The sequence below is a fragment of the Puma concolor genome, chromosome D4, assembly GCF_028749965.1.
Source record: "Puma concolor isolate L17-30 chromosome D4, mPumCon1.1.hap2, whole genome shotgun sequence".
NCBI classification, from domain to species: Eukaryota; Metazoa; Chordata; class Mammalia; order Carnivora; family Felidae; genus Puma; species Puma concolor.
The window spans coordinates 29256354-29284275 of NC_141679.1; the positions used below are offsets into that span (position 1 = coordinate 29256354).

General features: G+C 41.6%; 1 protein-coding gene across 11 annotated transcripts in view; it reads left to right on the forward strand.

Moving 5' to 3' along the window:
- Positions 1-27922, forward strand: part of AOPEP (aminopeptidase O (putative)) — a 344323-nt gene that overhangs the window by 209960 nt on the left and 106441 nt on the right. For all 11 annotated transcript variants that reach the window (XR_015243507.1, XR_015243503.1, XR_015243504.1 and 8 more), the window contains exons 8-10: positions 8943-9045; positions 9678-9785; positions 20993-21036. Coding sequence is in view for 6 of the 11 variants with exons in the window: in XM_086685159.1 (XP_086541285.1) it covers positions 8943-9045; positions 9678-9785; positions 20993-21036 (255 nt within the window). In the remaining 5 variants the exon portion in view is untranslated. The remainder of the gene's footprint in view (positions 1-8942; positions 9046-9677; positions 9786-20992; positions 21037-27922) is intronic.

The window sequence follows — 27922 nt, forward strand, 5'->3', positions numbered from 1 at the left end:
TCATGATCACCCTAGCCCTGAATAGAGTATGCGGCTCCTTTTAACCTGGATTCTGAGGATTCCAGTTCAGGTTTACTGCATATGCACCTCTCTTGCCTTCGCCCTCTCTCCTAGACTACAACTCTGTAAAAAATATAATGAAAGCCTCTCATGCTTGGATCATATACTCTTACGCTACATCTATCCCCAAATATATGTGGTTGAATAAAATTAAGTTTCCTCTAATTCATTTACGTGTGTGTGTGTATGTGTGTGTGTGTGTGTGTGTGTGAAGTTTATTTATTTATTTTGATAAAGAGAGAGAGCAGGGGAGGGGCACAAAGGGAGGGAGAGAGAGAATCCGAAACAGATTCCACACTATCAGCACAGAGCCCAACACGGGGCTTGAACTCAAGAAATGTGAGATCACGACCTGAGCCCAAGTCAGATGCTTAACTGACTGAACCACCAAGCTCCTTGTGTGCTTGTTTTAATCAGAATTTTTAATCAGAATCACCCTTGATGCTGATTTGGCATGACCAAGGCTACATAGCAAACCTGTTGACTCCACTATAGTGGATGAATAATGTTTTACATCTAAATACTGCAGCTTAAATAATTCTGGGTTATTTTATCTCCTAAAATCCTAGAACATTAGGGTCAGAAAGGACCTTGAAAGTGATTCTGCCTAACCTTCTGTATCCCTGACAGACAGCTACCCAGCTTCTACCAAAGGATTTCCAGGATCCAATTCTCTGGCAAGCAGCAATTTCCCTGTGGGTATGCCCATCTTAAAATGGCCTTCCCCAGACTGGGCTGGAACTGCCTCCTTGTAAGTTCTGCCAGGTCATCTTATTTACCTCCAGAGTTGCACAGGATTTGCCTTGTTCTCACCCAAACAAATTCACATGTGTGAAGACCATTGTCTTTCCTTTCCTGGTCACTAGGTCCCAAGATTTGGAAATCTGTCATACCTAATGCAAGGTTGGGAGAACCCTTGCCTTCCTGGGCTTGGTCCTTTGTTGTTGTCTTCATTGACAGTGACTTTCTCCAGATATGACACCTGAACTGAACACAGTGCTGTTTGCAGTTACACCTTTGAAGAATTCAGTGGGACTATTCCTGCTTCTCTTGTCCGGCTAGGCCAGAAAAGAATGGACAAGTACTGATCAAGTTGGATGCACTCACATATATACCATATTTCATTTTTAAACCAGTATTCTACACCTTCTAATGGTGGTCCTACCATTCCAATCCCCACACATTTTTCTCTCCTCAGTAACGTTCATTGAGTGCTTCCGATGTGCCAAACACTTTTCTAAGCACTCTATGTACATGATCTCATTTTGTCCTCAAAATGGCCCTATGAGATGGGTTCTGGTACCATCTTTCTTCCCATGTGAGAGATGAGGAAACCAATGCATAGGGGTGTTAAGCAGTTGGCCACTTTTCTACAGCCAGTAGGTGGCAAGCCGGGATGCAAGTAGAGGAAAGTCTGGCTCCAGAGCTCAGCTCTTGACCACTGCTCTGGATGCTGTCTGATGCCCTCCCCAGCAGTACTTCCAACTACCTTCTCGTTGCTCCTGTTGAGCCCACCTACCAGCGTGGTTATTATTTTGGAAGTCACATCAATCGCTGTTGAGTTTATGGGGAAAGACTTATTCTTTCAAACCTCTTTGTTCTTATTAACTATTGTCTTATTAATTTTGGATCTTCATGTCAGCATGTGCTTGCTGTTCTTGCCTGTGGATGCTGTCAATCAACCAGCTAGACTCCCAGCTTGGACTAAAATGCAAATCTGTTACACCAGTACATCGTCATTCCTGGGGCTCAGCCTAAGTAGTACTCCCTCCTGGTTCTAGCCAGTAATTAATCAACAGCCTTGAGTTCTGTTTTTTAACCTAAAAGGCATGAAACAACCACTATGCACTCACCACTGCTACATCCATTCTGCCAGCTGACTTCTGTCAGGATGCCTGATGCCCGCAGTGAATTTCTGGAAGTGGCCCTCCAGATTCTATGTTCACTCCTATAGTTCCTCATTTTCTGTTCTAAGAGCTCACAAGCTCTGCGTGAGTCACAGTCACGAATTTCGTCTTTCCTCCTCTTAACCCCTTTTCCTTAGCAAATGAGAATAACATTTGTCTGTCCCCACCAGTCCCTTTCCTGTTGTCTCCATTGGTGATGTCCCCAGAGGTCTATGATTGCCAATGGAAGCTTTCAGAGTTGTGACATGTCCCTTACTGGGGCCTGGCATCAGAACTCTTCAAGGAGGAGGGAGCCCCCATCACCTGTCCCAGGCATCAGTTCCCACAGAACAATGCTGTTCTGCCATGTGCAATTTGAAAATCATTCTCCTTGGCAGGAAAGTTGAAGCAAAGTGGGAGTTCAAGTACTTCTGTTGGTTCCATTGCATCTTCACACCTGGTCTTTTTTATGCTCCAAACAATCCCTCTAAAGCCCCTTTTGTCGTCCTAAACATTCTCCGTTAGCATCAGCTCCTTCTGACTTTTTGCCTTCCTGACAAGGATTTTATAGTTTCTGGGCTCTTATATTTAGCTTTGGTTTTTTTCTCTCTCCAGCATCCCCCGCTTTCATCTTTCGAATATGGCCTCTGAAAATTCACCTCATTGGAAACCTCCTAGGCAGCCATCTTGGTGTCTTTGCTCTCTGTTGTCTTCCTTATGTCCTTTGAAGACATGTCCAAATTACCTCTGGCTATGTTGTGGTGATATACGGCTCAGACCATTGTATTAATCTCTATTTTATTTTTTTTTTCCCCTCTGGGATTTTGTTTCCTAGGGAGTTCTGATTTATGGGCCCTCAAAACCTGAGCACTATTTTGGTTTTGTACTGATGCTCATTGCTTCCTGCTTTTCGAAATTTCATCCTTCATTTTCCTACCCTGCTTTTCAGAGCTGGTGGACTTTGTATTTTCTACAGTTCCGCTAACTACAGATCTTTCCTTGGTCACCTTCAGCAACTGACCTCTCTTTCTATAGGTTCTGACCACTGGCTCCTTTCACCATCAGGGGTTACAACATACGTCTGCACTTTTCTCTGGCTCCTTGGAGGGAAGCTTCCTTCTGTCTTAAATCATCTTAGCAATTGCCTTTTTCAACACCAGAGTAATATCCTGCTGTGTCTGCTACAGGATAATGGTCCCTGATGGGGAAGAGAACCTTCAGGCTGGATAACTGTTAAATCCATTGTGAAAAGCACACAGATAATCAAACTTGCCAAACGGTAGCTCTGACACAATACAACTTCATTAGTTAAAGGTGTGCACAACTTTCTGTCCACTTCTCTCCGGTAGCACAGTCCAAAGTCAGGTTGGTGGCAAGGATGCACATTTTATAGATGGGAAAGTTTCTGCACAAACAAATGGAGAATATAAGATTCCTGTACTTTGAATTATTTCCGCCTTCATTTTTTACCCAGGATTTTAGAAATCTTCTCACAGAGTGGTGTAGACTATAGGCTTGTGTGTCAGAAATATGCCCAGACCTAGCTCACAAGAACTTTAGGCAACACCTGAAATTTGTTGTTTTTTATTCATTTTCTGCTGATTCTTCAAGGAGCAGATTTAAAGACTGTCCCCTGCAGGGTTTACACTCAAAATTGGGTTTCTCAAAGGGAAGGTGTAAGTCCTCATTAATGTGCCGTATCTTCTTTAAAATACTTTTTATTTTGCAATAATTTTAGACTCACACGAAGTTATTAAAACAAGAGGTTCTGTGTACCCTTCGCCCAGCTTCCCCTAATGATAACATGTAGGACCACAGAGTGAGGTCTTTTGTTAATGCCTTTGCCTGTCATAGGCGGGGTCAGCTGGTGTTCCCTGAACTCCAGTCAGAATGCATTATGCCGATGACAGCATTCATGCTGTGCTTACAAAATGCCAACAGGAATTCTGGCTAAGTGCTACTAGATGCTACAACAGCCTGATGAGGTGTCATGGTCACGATCGCTGTCCCCTTTTTTACAGATGAAAGAACAGGCTTCGTGGGGTTGCTTGACTTGCGTGGTTCTTAAGCAGCAGAGTTAAAATTCACACCCAAACTCTTACCCAGTGTTTACACTGCTTCCTCTGTAGGTCCCACATGCGCATGTGGGGCTCAGATAAGTACAAGGAGGCCAGTTTCTGGACAAAGGTAGTGTTTAACTTCCTCCATTGTGGGGGCATGAGTGAGGCCCAACTCCCGGCCTTTCACACCTGGCAGGTCAGCTGTGATGGATAGACAGATAAGCATGTTGAAAAGCTAACGGCCTGTGGTCTCATTTCTTTCTCTCTCATTTCTGGGATGCTTAGTTTCTGGCTCAGGCACAACAGTGGAGAATTTATAGATGAAGATATCTCGTGGCTCTCACTTCTACTGCCAAGGGGTAGGAGATGGAGAAGGCTGGCAGACGGCCCGTCTGGGCGGTGGCAGAACAGGAGGTGTTCAGACCCAAGCTGACACGCCTGAGCACCTTTCGGAGGCATTTTCCCAAATCCCACCTTTGGTGATACTCCTACAGAATCGGTCGTTTCTTTGGGAGGTTTGAGTCTAAGTGAAATCACTGTGTTATCAAATATCACTGCTATCTGACAGTTCTTTCAATGTCCATATTGCTTCTGAGCGCAGCGGAAAAGGAAGGAGGCAAGGAAGGGAAAGGTCATGCTAATCTCGGTTGTTGCATTTGGTGCCAGGTCCAACAGAGACCAAGGACATTTAAGCCCAAACGACCTTGGTAACTTGATCTCCCACATTCCATGTATTCCAGCCAAGGAAATAAACACTGGTGTGTCATGTTAGAGAGATGCTTAACACTTTTATGTTCACAAAGTGCCTTCATGTTATCTGAGCGTCATCACGCTCTGGATAGGTGAGGAAACTGAGCTTCAGGGAGGGTAAGCCACCTGTCCCAGTTTCTCCACTTCTATTTGGCGCATCCACCACGGGGGCCTGGATCTTGGGGACGCCTCAGAGTTCAGCAAGGGCTTCAGTGTTCCAGCCTCAACTCTGCCACTAACTGGCTTTGTGGTCTTCCCCAGGCCTCACTTTCCAGCACTTTAAATGGACATAATCATAGTACCTGTCCCAGCAGGTTCTTGTGAGGGTAGAAGGACGTCATATGTAAGAAGAACTCTGCAGAGTACCTGGCACAGGAAATGGTAGCTGTTAGTATTAGTTCCATTTTCCATCCATTAGGAATGAATCTGGCTACAATTAATAGAATAGTAAAGCGATTTTGGCTTAAACAAATGAGGGTTCTTTTTCTCAGACAATAAAAAGCTTGAAGGCAGTCAGTCTCGGGCTGGCCAGCAGCCGAATGATACCATTAAAGACTATTTACGTTATTTCTTTGGTTGATTCTAGTCTCCATAGCATATTGACTTACTGCCTCCAGGTTGCAAGGTGGCTGCTGTACCTCCATCTTCCAGTCATATTTCCCTCTTTTGTAAGGAAAGCAAAAGCTTTCCAAGAACCCCACTTCAACCACAGTAGACATCTGCTTTTGTCTCATTGACCTGGACCATGTCTTCTGACTATTCATAGCTGCCAGGACACTTGGAAAGTGAGCATTTAACTTTTCAGATTTAATTGTATAAGAGGCAGGAGAGAAGGTGGATGAGAATGGGATTGAGCCAAACTATATTTGCCACAGCTCTTCCTGCCTCTCACAGTGTCGTTTGAAAAACATACTGCAGGGGCACCTGGGTGGCTCAGTCGGTTGAGCCGCCAACTCTGGATTTCGGCTTAAGTCATGATCTCGCAGTTCGTGAGATCAAGCCCTGAGTTGGGCTCTGCACCGACAACACGAAGCCTGCTTGGGATTCTCTCTCTTCCTCTTTCTCTGCCCTTCCCTCCCTCTCTCTCTCTCTCTCTCTCTCTCTCTCTCTCTCTAAATACGTAACTAAACATTAAAGAAAATTAAAATAAAGAAAAACATACTTCATTGGTCCTCAGGTGTAGAGGGCTTCGTTAATGCTAGTCATGTGTTCTCAGCACATGAACAGCAAACTCCCTTTCTACACAGATTCCCTTTTATTCTCACAAAATGTGTACTGCTTCACGTGCGTCTATTTTTTCTTAACTTTCTAACTGAAATGTAACATGCATGAAGCACAAAGATACTTCTAGATGGCTCAGTATATTTTTACCTATGTATCCTTGTGAAAGTACCACTGAGATCAATATATAGAATGTTCCCAGCATCTCAGAGACCCTCCTCTTTTTCCCTGCTCTGTCAATACTTGCTCCCAAGGGTAACCATTGTTCTGATCTCCATTCTCACAGGTCTGTTTTGCCTGTTCTTTGACTACAATTATTTAAATGCAATCATACATTGGCATGTGCTCTTTTTAGGTGTGCCTCCTGTCACTCACCCAGGAGAGTCATCTGTTTTTGCATGGAATGGTAGTTCCTTTGTTTCCTGCTTTCTCTCTGTGCTTTGTCTCTCTGCACAGACCTGGGGGTAAATGGCATCATGAGAACCGAAGTAGGACAGCAGAGCAAGTCACCTTCTTCCCGCTCATGGAGTATCTTTTCCTTGTAAAAACCACTCCCTTTGATTTCTCACAAAGCTTGCCTGCACACTGCTCTCTGCCACAACGTCTACTTTAAAAGGAACCTCTTGGGGACCTGTACGTTTGCCTTGGATGCTGTGAGCATAAAAGAATTTTCTTGAACACCTCTTCATTTGGAGAAGGTGGAAGAACAAAGTAAGAGAGGGACGCTTTCTGGAAAGACATTTTTAGGCAAAGGAAAAAAGAAGCACCAACTAAAGGCATCATCAGGGGCGCCTGGGTGGCTCAGTCAGTTGAGCGTCCGACTTTGGCTCAGGTCATGATCTCACGGTCTGTGGGTTCGAGCCCCGCGTCGGGCTGTGTGCTGACAGCTCAGAGCCTGGAACCTGCTTCAGATTCTGTGTCTCCCTCTCTCTCTGCCCCTCCCCTGCTCTCTCTCTCTCTCTCTCTCTCAAAAATAAATAAACTTTAAAAATAAAATAAAGTAAAATAAAATAAAATAAAATAAAATAAAATAAAATAAAATAAAATGAAGGTGTCGTCAGGAACTTGAGCTAGAAGGCAACCTTCAGAGCAGACATTTACATTGGTCTTCTGTGTCCCTCCCCTTCTGATAGTCTCAGTTTAAAGTTTAAGGCCTAAGACACTCACAGCCAAGTCTGCCTCTCTTGGGGCTGGGAAAGCTGGTTTGAATTCAAGCCGACTCTGAGAAGCCTTCCTCCTGCCAAGGCTGTGGGTGGTGGGCTTTCCCTATCAAAGCCAGTGCGGCTTTCTTTATAAAAACGCTCAATCCCAGGACAAACTTGAGAGCAGGAATAAAGCCGATGCGTTTCAATGGAGTCTTAAATGAAGATGAAAGAGACTAGTTATAGCCGCAAGTATGGTCATGTATGTAAGTCAGGGATCAAGCACAAAAATGGAAACTATGCAGTTAGCTCCATCGGCCAGTTGTTGTCTCTCCTTTAGGAATCTGCTGGTCCCGTGCCTTGTGTCTGCCGGGATAATGTACTAGAATATTCAGCAGAGACTTAATCAGAGGTTCTGGCTTGGTAGCTTGAACACACTGCAAAGGTACTGACTGGCAAGCTGGGCCATCCTCAGATACTTCCATTTGGGTACAGCGTCCTTACACCCTTGTGTCTGTGAGCATATGGATTGCATGGGTGAGCCACTGAAATCCATTGCCTCTAATATCAGATGATCAACCTTGAATTTAGCAGTATTTGTTGCTTTCAAATATTTTATTAAGTTGATTAATTTTTGTAAATTTTTTTTTTTTGTAAATTTTTGTAAATTTTGCATCCCTGGCCCTTGCTAGGGGCTTTGCATGTATTTTCTCAATTATTCTCCATAGGACCTGGGGAGTTAGGTAGGATTAGTCCTGGTTTGCAGATGAGTAAATTGAAGACAAGAGAATTTAAGTAATCTGCCAGTAATTAACAAGTAGTAAGAAGTGGGGTTGATATTCGACACCAGGTCTCTCAGATTAAAGGCCATGGACCTTGAAACACCACACTACTTTTGAAAAATAAGCGCCCCCCTGTCTGATATGTCAGCCCTCTGGTCAGCCCTTCCCTCCCCTCACCCCAAATCATGCTCTTCAGTGTGTCCAATAAGTGACTGGTTTTAGAACAGCTGAAGGCTGCAAATACCTTGCCACTTATTTTGAGTTTAGCTAGTTGTTGAAGCTTCTTTGTTATGCACTTATATTTTTAAAGGGATTTTTAAAACATACTTGACACTATAGAGCAAAATGAAAAGCACCCTGATAGATAATAAGCAGACATTGGTTTCAATGCTGATATCACCACAAGTCGAAACAAGCTGGGAGACTGGGGATGCAGACTTAATTTTGGTGTGCCTCAGTTTCCCTCATTTGTGAAGCAAGAAGGTTAACAGGTAGGATGTTAATGTCTTCCAGTTCTAAAAACGTGGGCTTCTACAACTTCTGTTTTTGTTTTTGAGATTGTAAAATGGCCTCAGAGTACAAACATTTCTTAAGCCTTGAACTACTTAAATGCAAATTAAGAGAAGTGGATAACATTGGGGCTTTCAGAATTTTTTGAAAATGATATTAATTCTTTATCCTTCCAAGTAAAGCTGCATTTTCCATTGCATTTCCCAGTTCATCACTCCCACTGAAAGAAAAGCCCATCGGTTCTTAAATAATTCATATTGGAGCTCAGATTCCTTGAGGGTCTGGCAAGCTTTAATCTTGGATAAGATGATGTAAAATATTGCCAATAGCCAACCTCAGGTTGCCAACCCAAATATAAATCCCTCCTTGTTTAGTACATGAATTTATAATATAAACTGTTTTAAATTATACCTGGTACAATTGAACAGAACTCAGACACTGTTGAGCAACTTTGAAAATAAGAAATAAGATGATGTTACGGTTTAATTAGTTCAGAATGTGCATACTTAAAATTTTTCTGCATCATTTTAGACCCAATAAAGAGAAGACTGGCCATGTGAGTGACTCAGGATCATCTGTCGTCAAACATGGGCTCAATCCTGAGAAGGTCTTCATGCAGGTTCATTATTTAAAGGTACGTGTAGCTAGTGGCAGAGGCCAGTTGTTATGGGGCAGCACTTTTTAGGTTATACATGTAAACAGGGAAGACTAATCACATGGCTGGTGCCAAACAAAAACATTATCCACATTGTAATGTCACTTGACTGGGGAGATATCTTGATTGTCGCATAATTAAAACATGTCATACCCCCCAAATGAGACATGAATCAAATTCCCTACCCTGCACTTCCCTTCTCTCTGCTTCCTGTCACTTTTGAAGAACATAATCTTGAAATTGCTGTTAGGTTCCAAGTAGAAGACAGGAGTAATAAGGAAGTATTTTACATTGCAAAGGCTTTTCCTCATAGCTGAGGGTGGCAGGAGCTGGGCCCCTCTTCACTTTTGGTCCATGATGGACATCAGGCTTCATGTAAACAAAGGAAAAACAAGATGGTGATACCATTAACCGAAGAGTTGCAAGCAAAGTAGGCCTTCCTTAATTTCCAGGACCCGCCTTACTGGTAAGGGTATGGAAGGCAGCCCAGGACAGGTCAGAAAGAACACTTTACATGTGCATAAAGCACTGGTGGGTGAGTTAGAGTTGGCTGTGTTTTCTCACAAACCCATGACAGGCATCTTTTTTTTTTTCCCCCTCCTTTCTTCTAGGGCTATTTCCTTCTCCGGTTCCTTGCCCAAAGACTTGGAGATGACACCTATTTTGCATTTTTAAGAAAATTTGTGCACACCTTTCATGGGCAGCTGATTCTTTCTCAGGTAATTTATGAGTCATCATGAGTCCATGATATATAATTGGAGGGAGTGTGGTATGTAGGGACTAGGTTATGTGAGTATTAAAAAGTAGGGGAAAGATTTACGATTTAATGCAGTAAGAAAAATAGGAAGTTAACGAAGTGGACACAGGGCAGTGTTGTTTCAGGGAGGCTGACCTCCCTATAGCTTTGGGACAGGCTGTAACCCAAAGCTGTTCCTGTGCACAGTGGTGTGGATAGTTGCACCTTAAGTGACCCTAAAAACAGAAACAGCGCAGTCCCTCCCTTCTCTCTACCTGGAATGATCTTTGCAAGCAAAGGTGCACCCACCGTGTTATTCTTTCCCCTTTGCCCTTAATCATAACCTTCGTTGTCATTCCCATTATTTATAATTATATTTTCATTTGTGGGTCCATTTGCTTTTTTCTGTCTCCTCCACTCTGCGTATAAGTTCAACAAGGCCAGACCATGCTCTTTACGTTACCAGTACCTAATATACAGTTGGTACAGTACATGTGCCATATATATTTGATAAACAAATAGATTAATAACAAGATACACTGACATAGTCAGATAGCCTGGCCACAAAACTATCAGAGAAAGACACTGTCAGCTTATACTGGCATGAGGCCGGGCTGCACATAGCAAGGAAGTTAACAAAGAGAGAGAGGCTCTGAAAACAGCACTCATAACTGATACAGAATAGAAGATGCAGCCTCAGCACAGATTAGTCTGATGGGTATTTTTGCTATTTGACAGTGGTGCTCATACACAGTCTTGAAGTCACATTGCCCACAGTGTTAGATGTAACAGATGTGCATGCACAGTCTAAACACTTGTGGAGGGAATAGCATGATGTGACAAGACTGGATGGCTGTTCCTTGCTTCTACGTTCTTTTTTTTCTTTTGGTTGCGGGGGAAAGGAAGGTGTTCCTAAGCATATATTTGGAAAGACATCTCGAAAAGGGGCTCAGAAGTCTTATATGCTTGGTTGACTGATTAGCCCAAACTCCTACTGCTTAAAACCACTTCTCACCAAGATTCTGCATTGTTAAATGAGTGCCTCACATTTACCGTGACTTCGGAGGTTCCGATTTCAACTTCTCGTGAAATACTTAGTGCCCCCCTCCACCAAATTGCTCGGTTTTTCTGTTGTTTATCTTCTGTGAACAACAGCTTTATTGTTTTCACGTAACAGCTTTATTGAGATATAATTCACATACCATAAATTTCACCCTTTTAAAGTGTACAAGTTGGTGGTTTTAGTATATTCACAAGATCATGCAACCATCACCACGCTGAAATTTCAGAACATTTTCATCACCCCCAAAAGAAGCCTCCAATCCATTAGCAGCCACCGCCCCGTTTCCATCTCCCCCCAGCGCTAGGCAACCACTAACCTACTTTCTGTCTCCATGGATTTGCCTGTTCTGGGCCTTCCGTGAAAATGGAGTCATATCATATGTGGCCTTTTGCGCTGGATTCTTTCATGTAGTACAGTGTGTTCAAGGTTCATGTTGTAGCACGTAGCAGTACTTCATCTTTCTTTTTTAATTTTAGTTTTTACCCTTTAAACTTGGGTAAATGTACATAACAACATTTACCATTGGAACCATTTTGAAATGTGTAGTTGGGTGCATTAAGTACATCCGCATTGTTGTACAGCTGTCACCGCCATCCATCTCTAGAATGTTTTGATCTTCCCAGATTGAAACTTGTATCCATTAAACAGTAACTCCACATTCTTTTCTTCCCCCAGCCCCTGGCCACTATCATTCTACTTTCCATCTCTATGAGTTTGACTACTCATGAGTTTGAATCGTACGATACTTATTCTTTTATGTCTGACTTATTTCACTCAGCATAATGTCTTCAAGGTCTATCCATGTTGGAGCACATGTCAGAATTTCCCTCCTTTTTATGACTCAATATTCCATTGTATGTATCTAACCACATTTTGTTCTTCCATCCATCTGTTGATGGATGCTTGGGCTATTTACACCTTCTGGTTCTTGTCAATAATGCTGCTTTGAACATTAGTATACAAATATCTGTTTGACTCCCTGCCTTCTTATCTTTTAATTGTATTTGAGGAATTGCCATACTGTTTTCCACAGCAGCTGTATCATTTTACATTCTTACCGGCAGTACACAAGGGTTCCTATTTCTTCACATCCTTACCAACACTTGTTCTGTTTTGTTTTGTTTTGTTTTGTTTTGTTTTGTTTTGTTTTGTTTTGTTTGTAATAGCCATCCTAGTGGGTGTGAAGTGGTTTTAATTTGCATCTTTCTGAGAATTAATGATGTTGAGCATTTTTTAAAGTGGCTTCACCCTCAAGACTTGAATTCATGACCCTGAGATCAAGAGACCGGTGTTCTACCCACCGAGCCAGCAAGGCACCCCAATATTGAGCATCTTTTCATGGCCTTTTGTCTATCTCCATTGGAGAAATGTCTATTTAGATTCTTTGCCAATTTTTCATTTGGGTTGTCTCTTATTTTTGAGTTTTAAGAGTACTTAGTATATTCTAGATTCAGGTCCCTTTTCAAATATATGATTTGCAAATGTTCTTTCTCATTTTATGGGCTGTCTTTTCACTTTCAAGATAATGTCCTTTGTAGCACAAAAACTTTTAATTTTGATGAAGTACAATTTATCTTTTTTATCTTTGGATGCTTACACATTAGCTATGATATGTAAGAAACCATTGCCTAATTGAAAGTTGTGAAGATTGACTCTTATGTTTTCTTCTAAGTGTTTTATAGCTTTAGCTCTTACATTTAGGTCTCTTATCCATTTGAGTTAATTTTTATATATGGTGTGAGGTAGGGATGTAACTCCATTCTTTTGCATGTGAATATTCAGTTGTCTCATGACCATTTGTTGAAAAGATTATTCTTTCCCTCCATTGAATTATCTTGGCATCCTTGCTGAAAGTCAGTTGACTTCATTTTATCTACAGTTTATTTCTGGACTATTAATTCCATTCCATCAATCTCTATTTCTGCCAGTACCACAATAAGTTTGGAAATTATGGCTTTTTTACTGACACATACTCATTATAAAAAAAAATTCAAGCAATACATAAAAGTACAAAGAAGAATGTGAAATAATATTTAAAATCCCACCACCTATAAATACCCATAATGAATATTAGGTGAACTTCATTCCAGGAATTACACTCTCTATTTCTCCCTTTCTATATGTTATAGATGATATGTATACATGTATCTGGATGTGTATCTGTACATATTATATATATGTGTGTGTATGCGTGTGCACATGTATAGACACAAAGAAATATTTTAAAATAATTTTATAGGGGCGCCTGGGTGGCTCAGTCAGTTAAGCGTCTGACTTCAGCTCAGGTCATGATCTCGCAGTTCATGAGTTCAAGCCCTGCATGGGGCTCTGTGCTGACAGCTCAGAGCCTGGAGCCTGTTTCGGATTCTGTGTCTCCCTCTCTCTCTCTGACCCTCCCCCATTTATGCTCTGTCTCTCTCTGTCTCAAAAATAAATAAACGTTAAAAAAAATTAAAAATAAAATAAAATAATTTTATAAAAATAGGATTATATTGTATGTGCTTTTTAATGAAGTGTTTTCAACTTTATTTTACTTGAATTTAACAAATGAAAAAGAAACTAGTGAATGCAAAAAACTTTCCTGAACTTCAGATACATGTAAGAGAGAAAAGAGTCTTCTATAGTTAAGAAGGATGATTACAAAAAAGTCTTTGAGGTTGAAATTATTTTTTTCTCTTTAGCTATTTTCTTTTTAGAAAGCATTTGTTTATTCACTTCTGTAAAAGCTGAAGAAGTTAGCAGTTATGTATTTTCTACTACTTTTCCCCCAATTTGAAACTTTTCTTAGTGAATATTTTCACATAGTTAAGGTTTATATCCTTTACAGTATGTGCTGTAGCCATACTTTTCACAGTTGTATAGTCTTAGCTCTGTATGTAAAGGACTTCACTTTCACCCCCTGTCACTGTTTCATGCTTATGTATTTAGGAGTGCCATATTTTGATTTGACTTTTTGTTGGCTGGACTTGTTATCAAATTGATGTTCAAGTTGAAGACACACTGCTTCTGTGATTTTTGAGTTCGTATGTGCTTGAGAATGTTTGTTGCCTTTATAGTTGAATTACAAACTGGATTGGTATAAGATTCTCGGGTCACATTTTCATTTCCTCAGAACTTTGTGGATATTACTTAACCTGCCTCCTGACATTAATAAAGCTGTAGAAACTACTTTTTCCTCTATATACCATTCAGATGAAAGAAGGATTCTTTTTCTTTTATCTGTGACATTTAGTAATTGACTCAGAAAATAGCTCGGTGTCTATGAGTCTGCATCAGTTTTATGTTTTTGTTTTTCCCTAGAAAGGAGTGTGCACTTCCAGTTTTACCTTCTGTTCTTCCTTCTTTTGGTAAAATTGTCTTAGCTGTATGTTTGAACACATTTGGGTTTTTTTCCCTTGAAGGGTCCTGAATTTCAAGGTTACCAGTTATCCTTATGTTACATCATCTTTGTTTTGTTTTTTGGGAGAGAGGATGCAAGTGAGCGAGGGCAGAGAGAGAGAGAGAGAGAGAGAGAGAGAGAGAGAAGCGGGCCTCTCCTGAAGGTGGGGCTTGTGTTCACCCAAAGCAGGGCTTAAGATCACCTGATGTGGGGACTTGAACCCACAAACCATGAGATCATGACCTGAGCTGAAGTCAGATGCTTAACAACTGAGCCACCCAGGCACCTGCCTCTATTTTATATCATCTTTGCCTTCCATATCTTTTATTTTCTAATTGCTTTTGTCTTTTTGTTCTTGATGGCCTGTGTTTATCTCAAATGATATTATTTTTGTTATTAATGTTGTTATAACATTATAGCAATTTTTTTTCTTTAATGTCTGTTTTTATTGCTGTTTCTGTATTATTGGTGCTCCTGTACTGGTATTATTTTGCTCCTTAATTTATTTTCTTTGCTTAGAAATCTCTCTTTTCATCTCACTTCGTTGATTTGTCATCTTGTGTCTGAGCTTTCATTTTACTGACTTTATGTTCTTATTATAATCTTTAAATTATTTTATAGTGTAAATGTTCATAGAGAATTTTCTTCTGTTCCTTAGATTAGGTTTTCTTCAAGACTGGAGTCTTTGTCTTTTATTTTATGTTTCTTAGTTCTTTCTCTCTCTTTATGTGGGTTTTTGTTGCATTAATTTGCATAGTTGCCATACTTTTCTTCTTGCTCATTCTCAGTATAAGTAGCCCTGTCCTGACCTTTTATTTATTCTCATATGTATTAGAACTTTGTTCTTGATTTCTTTCCCAACTTGTCATAGACATGTTTTCTTTCCCTCTGAGCTATAGTTTAAACCTTGGGTGTTAATGCACGGAGAGAGTGAAGGGCAAGAGCTCCACTTGGAGCTACATACAGCTTTTGTTGCAAATATTTGGCTGCACTAACTCTTGAAATTCTGTTAAATGTCCCCAGCAAAGATTCTCATCACCTAATTTGGGTGCAGCTTTTTCCCACTGCAGGTACTCTCTCAATAGTGTTCCTGCAGTTCTGCTTGGATCTCTAGAAGCTATACAGTCCATCAAAGAGCATCCTCCTCAGTTGTTTATTTCCCAGGTTTTGCTTATCTCTCTCTAGTAAACATTTCTAGTCCCTTCATGGTCAAAAAGATATATAAAATAAAAAATAAATAAAAAGAAGAAGAAGGAGGAAGAGGACTCGGTGGTGGTGGTGGTAGAGGAAAGGTAAAGATAGTCCTGTTTCTTTCCAAATGTGTGGGTATCTGTGAGAATTTTCAGGGTTTGGGCAATTTACCAGTCCCACTACTGCTAAGCATGAGGTTGCGTGGTGCAGAGGGAGGGCTTAAGGCTGTGTTGGATTCTTATGTTTCTTTCCTTAGTATTGTCTCCTTTTCAAATTTATGCCGTGACGCTGTACTTCTTTCCTTGTTTGGATGCTGCCGGTGCCATTTTTTGTCTTTTTTTTTTTTTTAATTTTTATTTTTTGATGGTTTTTTGTTTTTTGGTTTTTTTTTTACTTGTTAATGATGAGTAAGGCTGTGATCCAGGTTCTTTGCTCAGAAGTCCTTCAGGGGTACCTGGGTGGCTCAGTCGGTAAAGCGTCTGGCTTTGGCTCAGGTCATGATAGCGCCCTCTGTGAGTTCGAGCCCCGCGTCGGGCTCTGTGCTGACAGCTCGGAGCCTGGAGCCTGCTTCGGATTCTGTGTCTCCCTCTCTCTCTGCCCCTCCCCCTGCTCATGCTCTGTCTCTCTCTGTCTCAAAAACAAATAAAAACATTTAAAAAAATTAAAAAGAAGAAGTCCTTCAATTTCTTCTTTTTCCAGTTTACTTCTTAATCATATCCCTTGTGAAACCCCACCTGTCCAATATTTTATGGTATTACCATCTTCCCAGTCCCCACTACATGTTAACAATGACTTCTTGCTGACCAGTTCATTTCTCAGTTCTCACCCTGCCAACCCTGTCCTTGCTTAAATTATTTGGTTATTTGTTTTGCCTCTCCTACCTCCCTCTCCCCATGACCATGGTAATTATTCATAAAACATCTGAAAGAAATCACTAGTCCTGTGCAATTATCAAGCCATTGTCAGTTTGTCTGGTAGAATATATGTGTACCTGCTTTTTATTGAATATTTTTACCAGGACTTAAAAAAAAAAAAGAAATTACCAAATTAGCCTTGCGCCAAAAATTAGTGTATTTTTTTTAATCATGCCTAATTCACTGTTATTAGGTATTAATCAAACTAAGCTATCTGGGACTGACCTGATTATATAGGTTATTACAAGAGTAGGAATATAGATTATTATGACAGTAGGAAATGACAAAATATTCACAAGGAATGTATTTTTTGATTGGGATGAGGGCTTGTAACAATTTCCAAGGATCCAGATAAAAGTTTATCCTAGCCCACTGTCAAAACAACAGGGGTTTTGGGTTTTGGGTTTGGTTTGGTTTGCCTTTGGTTTTAATCTTTTTTTCAGGCATACTGTAGAGGTGACAAACTGGGACTCTGGCATTTGTTGTTAGCTAACTTTGTCAATGATCCTAGAATCAGGCTTTAAGGAAAGTCCTCCTTGTCCAGTTAAGATTTGTAACTTAAAATTCAGCCAACATGTTGAAGGGAAGAAAGAAGCTGGATGGGAGAATTGAAAAGAGGTAGTGAAGGAAAGAATAACCATAGGAGACATTTTTCCTTTTATGTCTTCCTGTTGTGAGAAGAGGGGGAAAGCTTCTATCATGAGTCCACTCTGGGGTATATGCCAATTTCCAAAAAGAGCCAGGAAAACTAGCAGGTTGTGGTTAATGATTAGGTCTATAAAAGGAGTAAGAAGGACCAGCAGGGTTGATTCCATTGATACAGCAATGGGGACAAGAATGTCTTTGGATTGGATGGATCTAGCACTGTGGATGGCATTCACACAGCCCATGGGAATACAGGCACCATGACTTAGAGATGCTCGAGGTGTTGGGGTTTTGTGATCCATCGTGATCCTCTAGACCTGTTGTCCCCAGCATTGGTTGGAAGCCACCAGCAAGCTGCCATGTGACCTGCAGGTCTCAACCCTGAGGCAGGATGAGGCAGATGACCACCTGCTTTCTTAAAAATGAAGCAAGGTTTCTTGGAGACCTCCTATACTTTTCCTATATTCACACAAAATTCTGGAACATTGTGTTCCGTAGTCCTATAAAGAAAGATCCAATTGTGATTGAAAAATGCAAAAGGGAAGAATTAAAGTTAACTCTGAATTACCTGCTTCTCCTGCAGTTAAATTCTCCTCCTTGTCATTGAGTTAACGTCACTTTCTCTCCTATATAATTGAGCATAAATTACTGAATGAATATAGAATGAGTCAGTATGGACTATAAGGAGATGATGAAGCAAACTTAGTAAATTATAATTATGGCACTCAGATTAAAAAAATTTTTTAATGTTTATTTATTTTTGAGAGAGAGAGTGTGAGTAGGGGAGGGGAAGAGAGACAGAGGGAGACACAGAATACAAAGCAGGCTCCAGGCTCTGAGCTGTCAGCACAGAGCCCGACGTGGGACTTGAAACCACAAGCTGTGAGATCATGATCTGAGCTGAAGTCTGATGCTTAACTGACTGAGCCACCCAGGCATGCCTCAGCACTCAGATTTTTAAGAAGCAAGAATACTATCAGTAAGCCAATGAAAGAAATATTTGCAAAGTAATCAGTATACCACATTGTGACAAATTAATTTCTAAATTAACTTTTTTACAAAATAATTATTTAAATTATAAAACTTTGGCTCAGGCCATGATCTCATGATTCACAGGTTTGAGCCTGCATTGGGCTCTGTACTGATAGCGCGGAGACTGCTTGGGATTCTGTGTCTCCCTCTCTCTCTGCCCCTTCCCTGCTTGTTCTCTCTCTCTCTCTCTCTCTCAAAAATAAATAAACATTTAAAAAAATTAAATTATAAAAATAATGACTTTAAGAACCTCAAACAAAAATAATTCCTCACAGGGGCACCTGGGTGGTTCAGTCGGTAAGTGTCCAACTTCAGCTCAGACAATGATCTCACAGTTCATGAGTTCGAGCCCCGCATCGGGCTCTGTGCTGACAGCTCAGAGCCTAGAGCCTGCTTCAGAGTCTGTGTCTTCCTCTCTCTCTGCTCCTCCCCCACTCACACTCTGTCTCTCTCTCTCAAAAATAAATATACATTAAAAATTTTTTTTAAATACTAATTCCTCACATTCTAGATATTATTCATTTCCTCTTTTTTCTCCATATATCTACTGAAGGTGCTAGGAAGGACTTTAGATGTGAGGCATTATTCTGTTTGGAGTTGTCCTTTTCCATTCTGACTACACAATACATTTTTTAAAAATTAGTTTTGTTGCTCTTTGTATCATTTATTGTAGGTGAAGCAGCAGTAGACAAATAATAACTTGGAAGGAGAAGGGAGGTTAGGAGAAATAAACCTTTCATTAGTATTCCAACTAGAGAGACTTTGCCTGTGGAAGAAATGGCCTTAACCACCTGTAAACACACAGAAAGGGATGGCGGCTATGCTTGGTGCCATGATGGAGAGAGAACACCTTGTCATACAAATTGTTTGCAGATTTCCATTCCTCTGCAGTTCCATCTGTTTGTAATATGAAGGTCAGTGCTGCTTCCATCTTGCACCATGACTTAGATGGATCTCATCAGAGCCCCGAGCTGACCCTGGATCTGAAGACTTGGTTCTTGGGGCTGGGGCAGGGGGTGGGGCTTCTTTCTGAAGAGAGTCATTTGGTAGTGTCTTATTTGATCAGTTGGGCTCACACACAGGTCCCTCTTTAAAGGACCTATTTTAAAAGGTTGTTTTCAATTTACTAAAAGAAAAACTTCATGCATAGACCTTGTTTATTGTTCAATATCAAGCCCCTAGAAACTTTAATATTCATCTTCTCTCTTTCATATTCTACATTTATCCAGACTGAGAATTATCAAACCCTGCAGATAACTTAGGGTTAACACTAGTCTGGGGTCACTCAGCAAATAAAAATGCATAACATCCACTTACATTCAAATTTCAGATAAACAGCAAGTAATTTTTTAGTGTAAGTATGCCCCCAATCTAACTGATCATCCTGTATTTTATCTGACAAACCTAGTTGAGACCAAATCGAGATTCTAGAATTAGATGGGCTGAAAAGATTGGGGCTGAAAAGATTGGTCACAGTACTTAAGGTGCCAATTAAATATAAATGTAACTTTAAACATTTATATGTGAAATTTTTAGGCCTATGGTGTTGTGATTATGTTTTTATTTTTATTTTTTTAATGTGTGTTTATTTATTTATTTTGAGAGAGAGAGAGGGAGAGAGAGAGAAAGCGAGCTCCTGCCTGAGAGCAGGGGAAGGGCAGAAAGGGATAGAGAATCCCAGACAGGCTCCGTGCTATCAGCGAGGAGCCTGACGAGGGGCTTCATCCCATGAGTTGTGAGATCATGACCTGAGCCAAGATCAAGAGTTGGCCACTTAACCGACTGACACTCAGGTGCCCCATGGCTATTTTTTTTTTAATGTTTATTTATTTTTGACAGAGACAGAGACAGAATGCGAGTGGGTTAGGGGCAGAGAGAGAGAGAGACACAGAAGCAGAAGCAGGCTCCAGGCTCTGAGCTGTCAGCACAGAGCCCGACGCGGGGCTCGAACTCACGAGCTCTGAGATCATGACCTGAGCCGAAGTCGGACGCTCAACCGACTGAGCCACCCAGGCGCCCCATGGCTATTTTTTTTTTTAAAGAGTCCTTATCTTTTAGATAATTTATTGAAACATTGATTGATGCAGTTGTGTAACATTTGGGATTCACTGCTGAATAATACAGGAGGCAGGTAAGAGGTTAAGGCAGATTGGCCATGGGTTGATGGGTACATGAAGGTTAATTATACTCTTCTCTACTTTTGAGTGTGTTTGAAATTTTCCATCATAAAGGGAAAAATGAGTGTGTCTTAAGTCATACCTTTAGTTTAGAAAAATCTATTAGTGAAAGATCCTAAATGTGAAATAATTGACGTTTTCACAGCAGCATGGAAGAGGCTGCAGGTGGAGGCATGGGCCCATGAAACATTTTGTAATTGTGACATCTTTGTTCTTCCACTGGGGTATTAATTGTCTTGATTTTTGTCTTCATCTTTTTTTTTTTTTTTAAGTAATCTTTACACCCAACATGGGTCTCGAACTCACAACCTTGAGATCAAAAGTCACATGCTCCACCGACTGAGCGAGCCAGGTGCCTGTCTTTATGTTTCCTTAGAGTAATGCAAGAATGTTGCAAGTTAGTCACTAGCCCCTTGGCCTTGTGATTGTCCAGTTGTAACAGGATCTCTAGGGAAAGCTCATGAGGAGAACGTGGTTGAGTAGAGAGAGGATGGTGCCTTTTGAAAATAGTTAAACATGAAATAAAATAAACTGGTGGGTTAGGTCAAAATAACAAACAGTACATTTTTCAATTTGTTTGTGGGTTTTACAAAACAAATCTCTTTAACTGATTGGATTGAAGCCCTGGTAAATTAATAAATACAATATATCATATAATAAGTCAACATAGGCCTGGCTTCCCTACCAGGTAAGCTGTCAGCAGCTGGGAGCACCCGGTCTCTGGCATGATTCCGGACAGAGTTATTTATTGATGGACATCTTTAATGGTTTGCTTTTTTCTTATTCCAGGATTTCCTTCAAATGCTGTTGGAGAACATCCCAGAAGAAAAAAGGTGAGGACCAATTTAGGAATTAAGAGCCCCGTTTTACTTTTAATGTTAAAAAAGGATCCTGCCGTTGTTTGGCTTGTTACAATCTAGAAAATTCAATCTTCCTCCCTTAACTAACTCCCTCCCAGGCGGAGGGAGTCCCAGGACAGTCAACCAGACCGAGAGTGAGGCCCAGGTGGGTGTTGGGAGTTAGGGCATGCAGCCTTGGGAGGGCCCAGAATAGATGAGCCCTGAAAGTAGTGTAAGAGGCAAGCCAAGGACACTTTGTGGCCTTAGTTACTGTGAAAAAGAATGGAGGAGAGGAGAGTTCTAGGTTAGGGTTCTCTAGTTAATGTAGCTTAATATAAGGAAATACTGTTTAATTGAAGGTAAAAGCATAGTGTAGTAATAAGAGCCTGGGATTTGAAGTCAAGTTCTCCTAGGTTCTTACATCACTGTGGCTCCTTCCTAGATCTGAGATTCGGAGCACATTACTTCATGCCTCCAAATTTCAGTTTTTCACCCTTGGGAGGATTAAAGGATATAATACCTGTGAAAAGTAGGTGCTCAATCAATGATTGATACAGTTAAAACAATAGTCATGTTCCGTGTATCAGTCACTGTATATAGGATCTATATACAGTAAGTCATTTAATCCTTATTACAGTCCTCCACCACCACCACCATCATCATAATGGTTAATTTTTTTTAATTTTTTTAATTTTGTTTTAGACAGAGAAAGAGCAAGCAGGGGAGTGGGGCAGAGAGAGGGAGAGAGAGAATCTTAAGCAGGCTCCATGCTCAGCACAGAGCTCAACGTGGGGCTCAATCCCACAACCATGAGATCACTACCAGAGCCAAAATCAAGAGTTGGATGCTCAACTGGCTGAGCCACCCAGGCGCCTCATCATAGTGGTTATTGTGAGCCAGCACTCATTGGAAGGTTTCTATATGCAGACACTCAGTTAACCTTCCATCCAACACCGTTTGGTGCATTACATGCCTGCTCCTATTTTACCAGTAAGAGGACTGAGGCACGAGGAGCTGACCACGTACAGGAGGAGGAGGTTTAGGACCTACATCAAAGTTTAGACTAGGTTCATTCCAACCCTCTCCTTCTAATTTCCTGTCTTCATTTAGACAGTAAAAGTGAATACCCTGAAACATAATTTCTAATAGCAAAATTGGTATTTAACCTTAAAGGGGGGCATCTTGAGAAATCAAACATTTCTTTGAAGTGGAGCCAATGTTCCTCTCGTTTCTGACCCACAGATTTAACTATGTTTTTATGCTCACACTGGGTCTCCAAATGTGGAAATGAATTCTTTCACACAGACACTACTTGGACCCACACAAGGTCGTCTTCCATGTAGGTGGGCCAGTCTTGCAGGCAGTCCAGATGAATGTCTTAAAGGGAAGGTGGCAGGGTTTATGCCACCAGAAGGTGACATATAGGTTCAGGGGAGTTTCCAGGGGCTGTGAAGACATGAAGATTTTTTTCTAAGTGTTAGATTTTTGCCTGCCCTTTTGTCTTAACTCCCATCTTTCACCTTCTAATTCCAATTCCAATTCTACTTCTAATTCCAATTAGCCACTTACTTTTAAAAATTAGATGTGGGGGTGCCTGGGTGGCTTATTTGGTTAAGCGTCTGACTGTTGGTTTTGGCTCAGGTCATGATCTTGCGGTTCGTGGGTTTGAGGCCTGCATTGGGTTCCATGCTGTTAGTGTAGGGCCTGCTTGGGATTCTCTGTCTTACTCTCTCTCTCTGCCCCTCCCCTACTAACTCACTCTGTCTCTCTCTCTCAAAATAAATAAACTTTAAAAATAAAATAAAATTAGATGTGAACACACACACATAAAGCAAACCAGTGCACCATACAGAATGAACATACCTCTATTATTTGATAAATTCCTTTATTTCTACCTCTTCATGTTCATGCCTTTTGATGCTGTAGGAAGTCTTATACGGGGAGATTGCATGGAGCTTAGTAATTGGCCAAGATAATTAGCTTTTCAGGAGGCTGCTCCTGAAGGAAGTGTGGTTTGTTTTGGAAAGTCTAAAATGTTTCAGATTTACAATCCTTTTTTTTTTTTTCCAACGTTTATTTATTTTTGGGACATAGAGAGACAGAGCAGGGGCAGAGAGAGAGGGAGACACAGAATCGGAAACAGGCTCCAGGCTCTGAGCCATCAGCCCAGAGCCTGACGCGGGGCTCGAACTCACGGACTGCGAGATCGTGACCTGGCTGAAGTCGGACGCTCAACCGACTGCGCCACCCAGGCGCCCCTACAATCCTTTCTTTTAAAGCAGAGATATGGGTTTTCTTTATGCAAAAATCACATCAGATGTGGCCATTATTCCTAAGGTCAAGAACAATAGTGTGTATATATATATATATATATATATATATATATACACACACACACATATATATATATATTTTTCTTTTCTTCTGTACCTCCCTGAAATAAGTTTTCATGCCCTCTGGTAGAATTAAACAGTTTCCTTAGAAGTTATTGCAAGAAAAAAAAGAAAAGAAAATTAATAGAAATCGTGTATTGCTGTTACCGAAGTCTGTTACTATGCATTCTTTCAGAAGAACCTCTTAGGGCACAAATACAGCAAATTTCATGGAAGCAACAAAGTGCATTTTTGGTTTGGGAGGTCTTTCTTTTCATCCTCTTGCTACTGAGGTTATGAAGTTCATTTGGATGGCCCTGAGCCCTCTGGCTCCAGGGGACCTGGATTTTATCATTGTGAATATTTACTGAGGGACATTCTGTTGGACCCATCAAGAGACTTTTGTTGCGATTGTGGAAGAGCCCCGTCTGTTTGATAGTGGCCACCGACCACCAACCTTCACCATTGGAGAGGATGCCTCTCCCAGTTAGGATCATGTGTTGGCTAGCAGGTTTAAGCTTCTTTGTGAAAGTCCCCTTAAAAGTTAACATCATTTCCTCCCTACAAGGAATCTGTTTCAGCAAGTATACCAGAATAGTTTTTGAGACTCAAACATCTTTCCTGCTAACTAAACTGAGAATCTAATTCAGCTATTAAAACAGACCGTTTGCCCTTTTACCTATGCAGCATATTGTACCAATTTTATCTGGGTCTCCGAAGGCCCCACACCTACCCCCAGAGCTTCTAATCTGTGGCTCTGCTGCAAACTGATCCCTGGGCACATCTGTTAGGCACGTGAGCCATTCTGATCGGGACAAGGTTCTTCAGATTAGACCAGTTAGTGTTCAGGAGCCAGCATCCTGTGTGTCATAGTGCTTTTGCGTTGTTCTTTTGCTTTGATTAATTTAGCATTATCTCTTGAGCACCTCCCATACCAGGCTTTATATAAAGGCTGGACACTAGGGGATGGGAAGGAATAGATTCCATGCCCAGCCCGCAGGGATCTCCTAATCCACTGCTGAAGATACACGTGAAACAGATCATTATGACTCCTGGGAGTTTCAGACTCCTCGGTATACAGGGAAAGGCCCCCCCCATGTCCTAGCCTCGAGCCTGGAGGCAAGGAAGTACCTCTGAAGGTTTAAAGTAGGAGAGTGCCATCAGCAGGTTTGAAAGATACTGGGGCGGGGGGTTGGGGGGGGGATTGCTGTGGAAGATAGATGTGGGTGGGAGGGACTGGAAGTCCACCAATGAGAAACCAAGACAGTTGTTCACCCAGCAAGATCTAGAGCTGGAACCCGGCAGGGGTTGTGGCAGGAGGGTTTGAGAATAATGAGCAGATCTGAGGGATATTCCAGAGGGGCCACAGGTAAGACTTGGTTGGTTGTTTTTGGAGTTATAGGGAGGAGTCCAGCACGACCTGACCTACCTTTCTTGGCCACTCAGTTATTCTCTGAGGTAGCGCTGGAAACATAGCTCGGGGAGGGGAGATTTGTCTCAGGAACCAGTATGGGGCAGAGGGAGTGAAAGGGAGAGGATTTGAAGGTGGAGGGAGGAAGGTGAGGAGCTGTGTTTCACACATCTTCAACGTGAGATTTCTGTTTAAATGCTAATGTTTTATGAGACCAAGGGAAGAAAAAGCTGAAAGGGCTTAGAAGGAAATCCAAACGGATCCTAGGTGCCAACCAGCCCTGATACAAGAGCACCCTGCCCACCTGATACTGCAGCCGTATCAACAGTGGGTCTCATCAATTATTATGTCTGTGTGTGCATGTTCCTATGTTTGGTTTAATTCACTACCCTTCCTCCCCCACAGAGCTAGGGAGTACTTGCTTATAAATGTGACTTCAGCAATCTTCATTATCTACCCAAGCACAAATGACTCCTTTTGATCAAGAAACAAGTAACCATGTGCACGGTTCTGAGATGCACACTATTTGTATCTACCGTAGAGAGAAAACTTAAAGACAAATTATCGGGGTACCTGGGTGGTTCCATTGGTTGGGCGTCCAACTCTTGACTTCAGCTCAGGTCATGATCCCAGGTTTGCAGAACTGAGCCCTGCATTGGGCTCTGTGCAGACAATGTGGAGCCTTCTTGGGATTCTCTCTCTCCCTCTGCCCCTCTGCCCTGTTCACGCTCCCTGTCTCTCTAAAATAAAAAAATTTTAAAAACCAGAACATAAATTACTAAAATTTGAAAATCCATGCAGAATGTCAGTCATGTGCCAAACAAGGGCATTTCCATTTTAGACCAGAGCACTGAGGGTCCCGGTGCTTGAGTGCATCTAGTACCTGCACTTCCAAAGTCCGTTCCATCTGTAGTTTAGTTCACGTGAAAGTTGCAAGGGGCTTTACAAAGTTGCGCAAGTTGTGCTTTCCTTTAGAGATATGGAGAGTGTGTGATCTTTGGAACCTCAAGAGGCTGCAGGTGGGAGCCAGAGTGATAAAGACATCTCTTCTGGTCAGCAACAAGCTGAGAGGCACAAGTGGCAGAAACAGCTGATGGTCAGCCCACCTAGCCTCGTCACTCTGCCCTCAGATATCAACTGAACAAGCAATACCACAAGCGCAATACCATTTTCACACAAGCCTGGGTCTATTTCTATGCATGTTAACCTCACAGAGAGAAGAGCCCTTGCCTTTAAACTTTCTCAGCTTTAAACACAGCTTATTTCTCTAGCCAGCATTATGCCAGGGCATCCAGCATATTCTTTCCCCTGCCGTGTTAACTATGTGTGACCACATTTATAGCTCAGAGGGACTGGAGACAGACGCCTGAAATGCAGAGTTGCCTTACAGGATGTAGGAGTACAGAGAGGGAACTCTCCCAGCCGGAGGGTGAAACAACGTGCTGTTCCAGATATCCAGGAGGCCTGGGTAATGAGGCAGAAGTACCGCTCGCTAGTACAAATATGGGGGCATGCATCGTGGGCCTGTGTACTTTTAGCTATCTGTATAAAATCAATTTCCATAGTGATCAGACATGCAGAAGAGTAATTTCCTGTAAGTCCTGGGTCCCAGCGAAGTGGAAATGCTTCTGCTTGTTGTTGTGATGCTTTAAGCCACATGATCTCAGAGGGGAAACATTCACCACTGGCTTAGACTCAGTGTCTTGATTTGAAAAAGCCAACTTTTGCTTTACCATGGCTGTATATCCAAGTCCAGACCTAAAAATTCACCAGCACTGTCACCTCAATAATTATGACAAAACAGCAAAAACTGCATAATTGTCACTTTTTCCCTCCAAACATGCAGTCCATTTCTTCCTTGCAAATGAAACATTATTGGGGCACCTGGCTGGCTCAGTCGGTAGATCTCTTGATCTTGGGGTTGTGAGTTCAAGCCCCATGTTGGGCAGTGAGCCTACTTAAAAAAAAGTAGGCATTAATCACACATCCCTTATAACTTCTTTGGGAGGTAAAGCCACTTCTAGTACCTTAAAAAATAATGGTTTTTTTAGCAGCTGGAGTTACTGCTTTCATCTTCCTCTCATAGTTCAGCGTCCCGTTCCCCATTAGCAATTCCCAAATACGCATCAGTGCGGTTTGACATCTGCATGGCACTGGGAGTCGAGAAACCTGGGTCTTTTCTTTGGCCCTTTGGCCCAACTTTGGCCAGTCTTCTCATGCTGCAGTTTCTCCATCTGCTAGAAGCCACACACAACAATTGACACCCACTTCACAAGGATATTATGAGGAATGAAGTGATAATGGTTATAAGATGCTTTGAACCTTTCCAAAGGAAAGTGATCTGAAAACACATGTTCTTTTCATTCAAGGAAGAGTGTCTTTTGCCCCTGGATGCAGCTGAACAATGAACTCTCCTGCCTTCGCACTTTTGCCCCTCCTAAGGGTCTCTCCATCTCTTCAGAACTGAAATCGAAGGGCAGACAAACAGGGTGACTACAGCAGGGGCCAGGCCACCTTCAGCAGGAGAGACATGAGCAAGAAGGCAGGAGTGTTGGGAGCAAGCACAGGCCCTTCTTTTCCACAGATTTGCCTGCACCGAAAGTCACGACCAACATATCACGATGCCTAGGTTCAGCATAGAAAGAAAAGCGGGGGCTTTGTAGCCAGGCAGCATAGACTTGGATCCCAGCTCTTCAAGTACCATCTGTGTGGCCTTGGATAAATCCCTTAACTTCTTGGAATTTGTATTTTCTCATCTCTGAGATGGGGATAATAGTATTGGTCTTGCACAAATGTTGTAAAGTGTAAATGAGATTTTCGCTACAGTGCCTGGTACATAGTAGGTGTTCAATAAATAGTAGCTGCTACTTTTATGCCTTTACTTGATAGTGGACAGAGGAGTTCTTATTTGCTTTGTTTTTGGTGCCATGGTATAGTAGTACCTGTGTGTGCAAATACTAAATATGGCAAAGCAAAATTTGCCTTAATACTTTCCAACGGAATAACCCACACAGTTGGCCTGGTCCATTGTTCAGGTTGTAGACCGTAGCACAAATTGTTCACCAGCATGTATATTCATTCCATGGGGAATCATCCT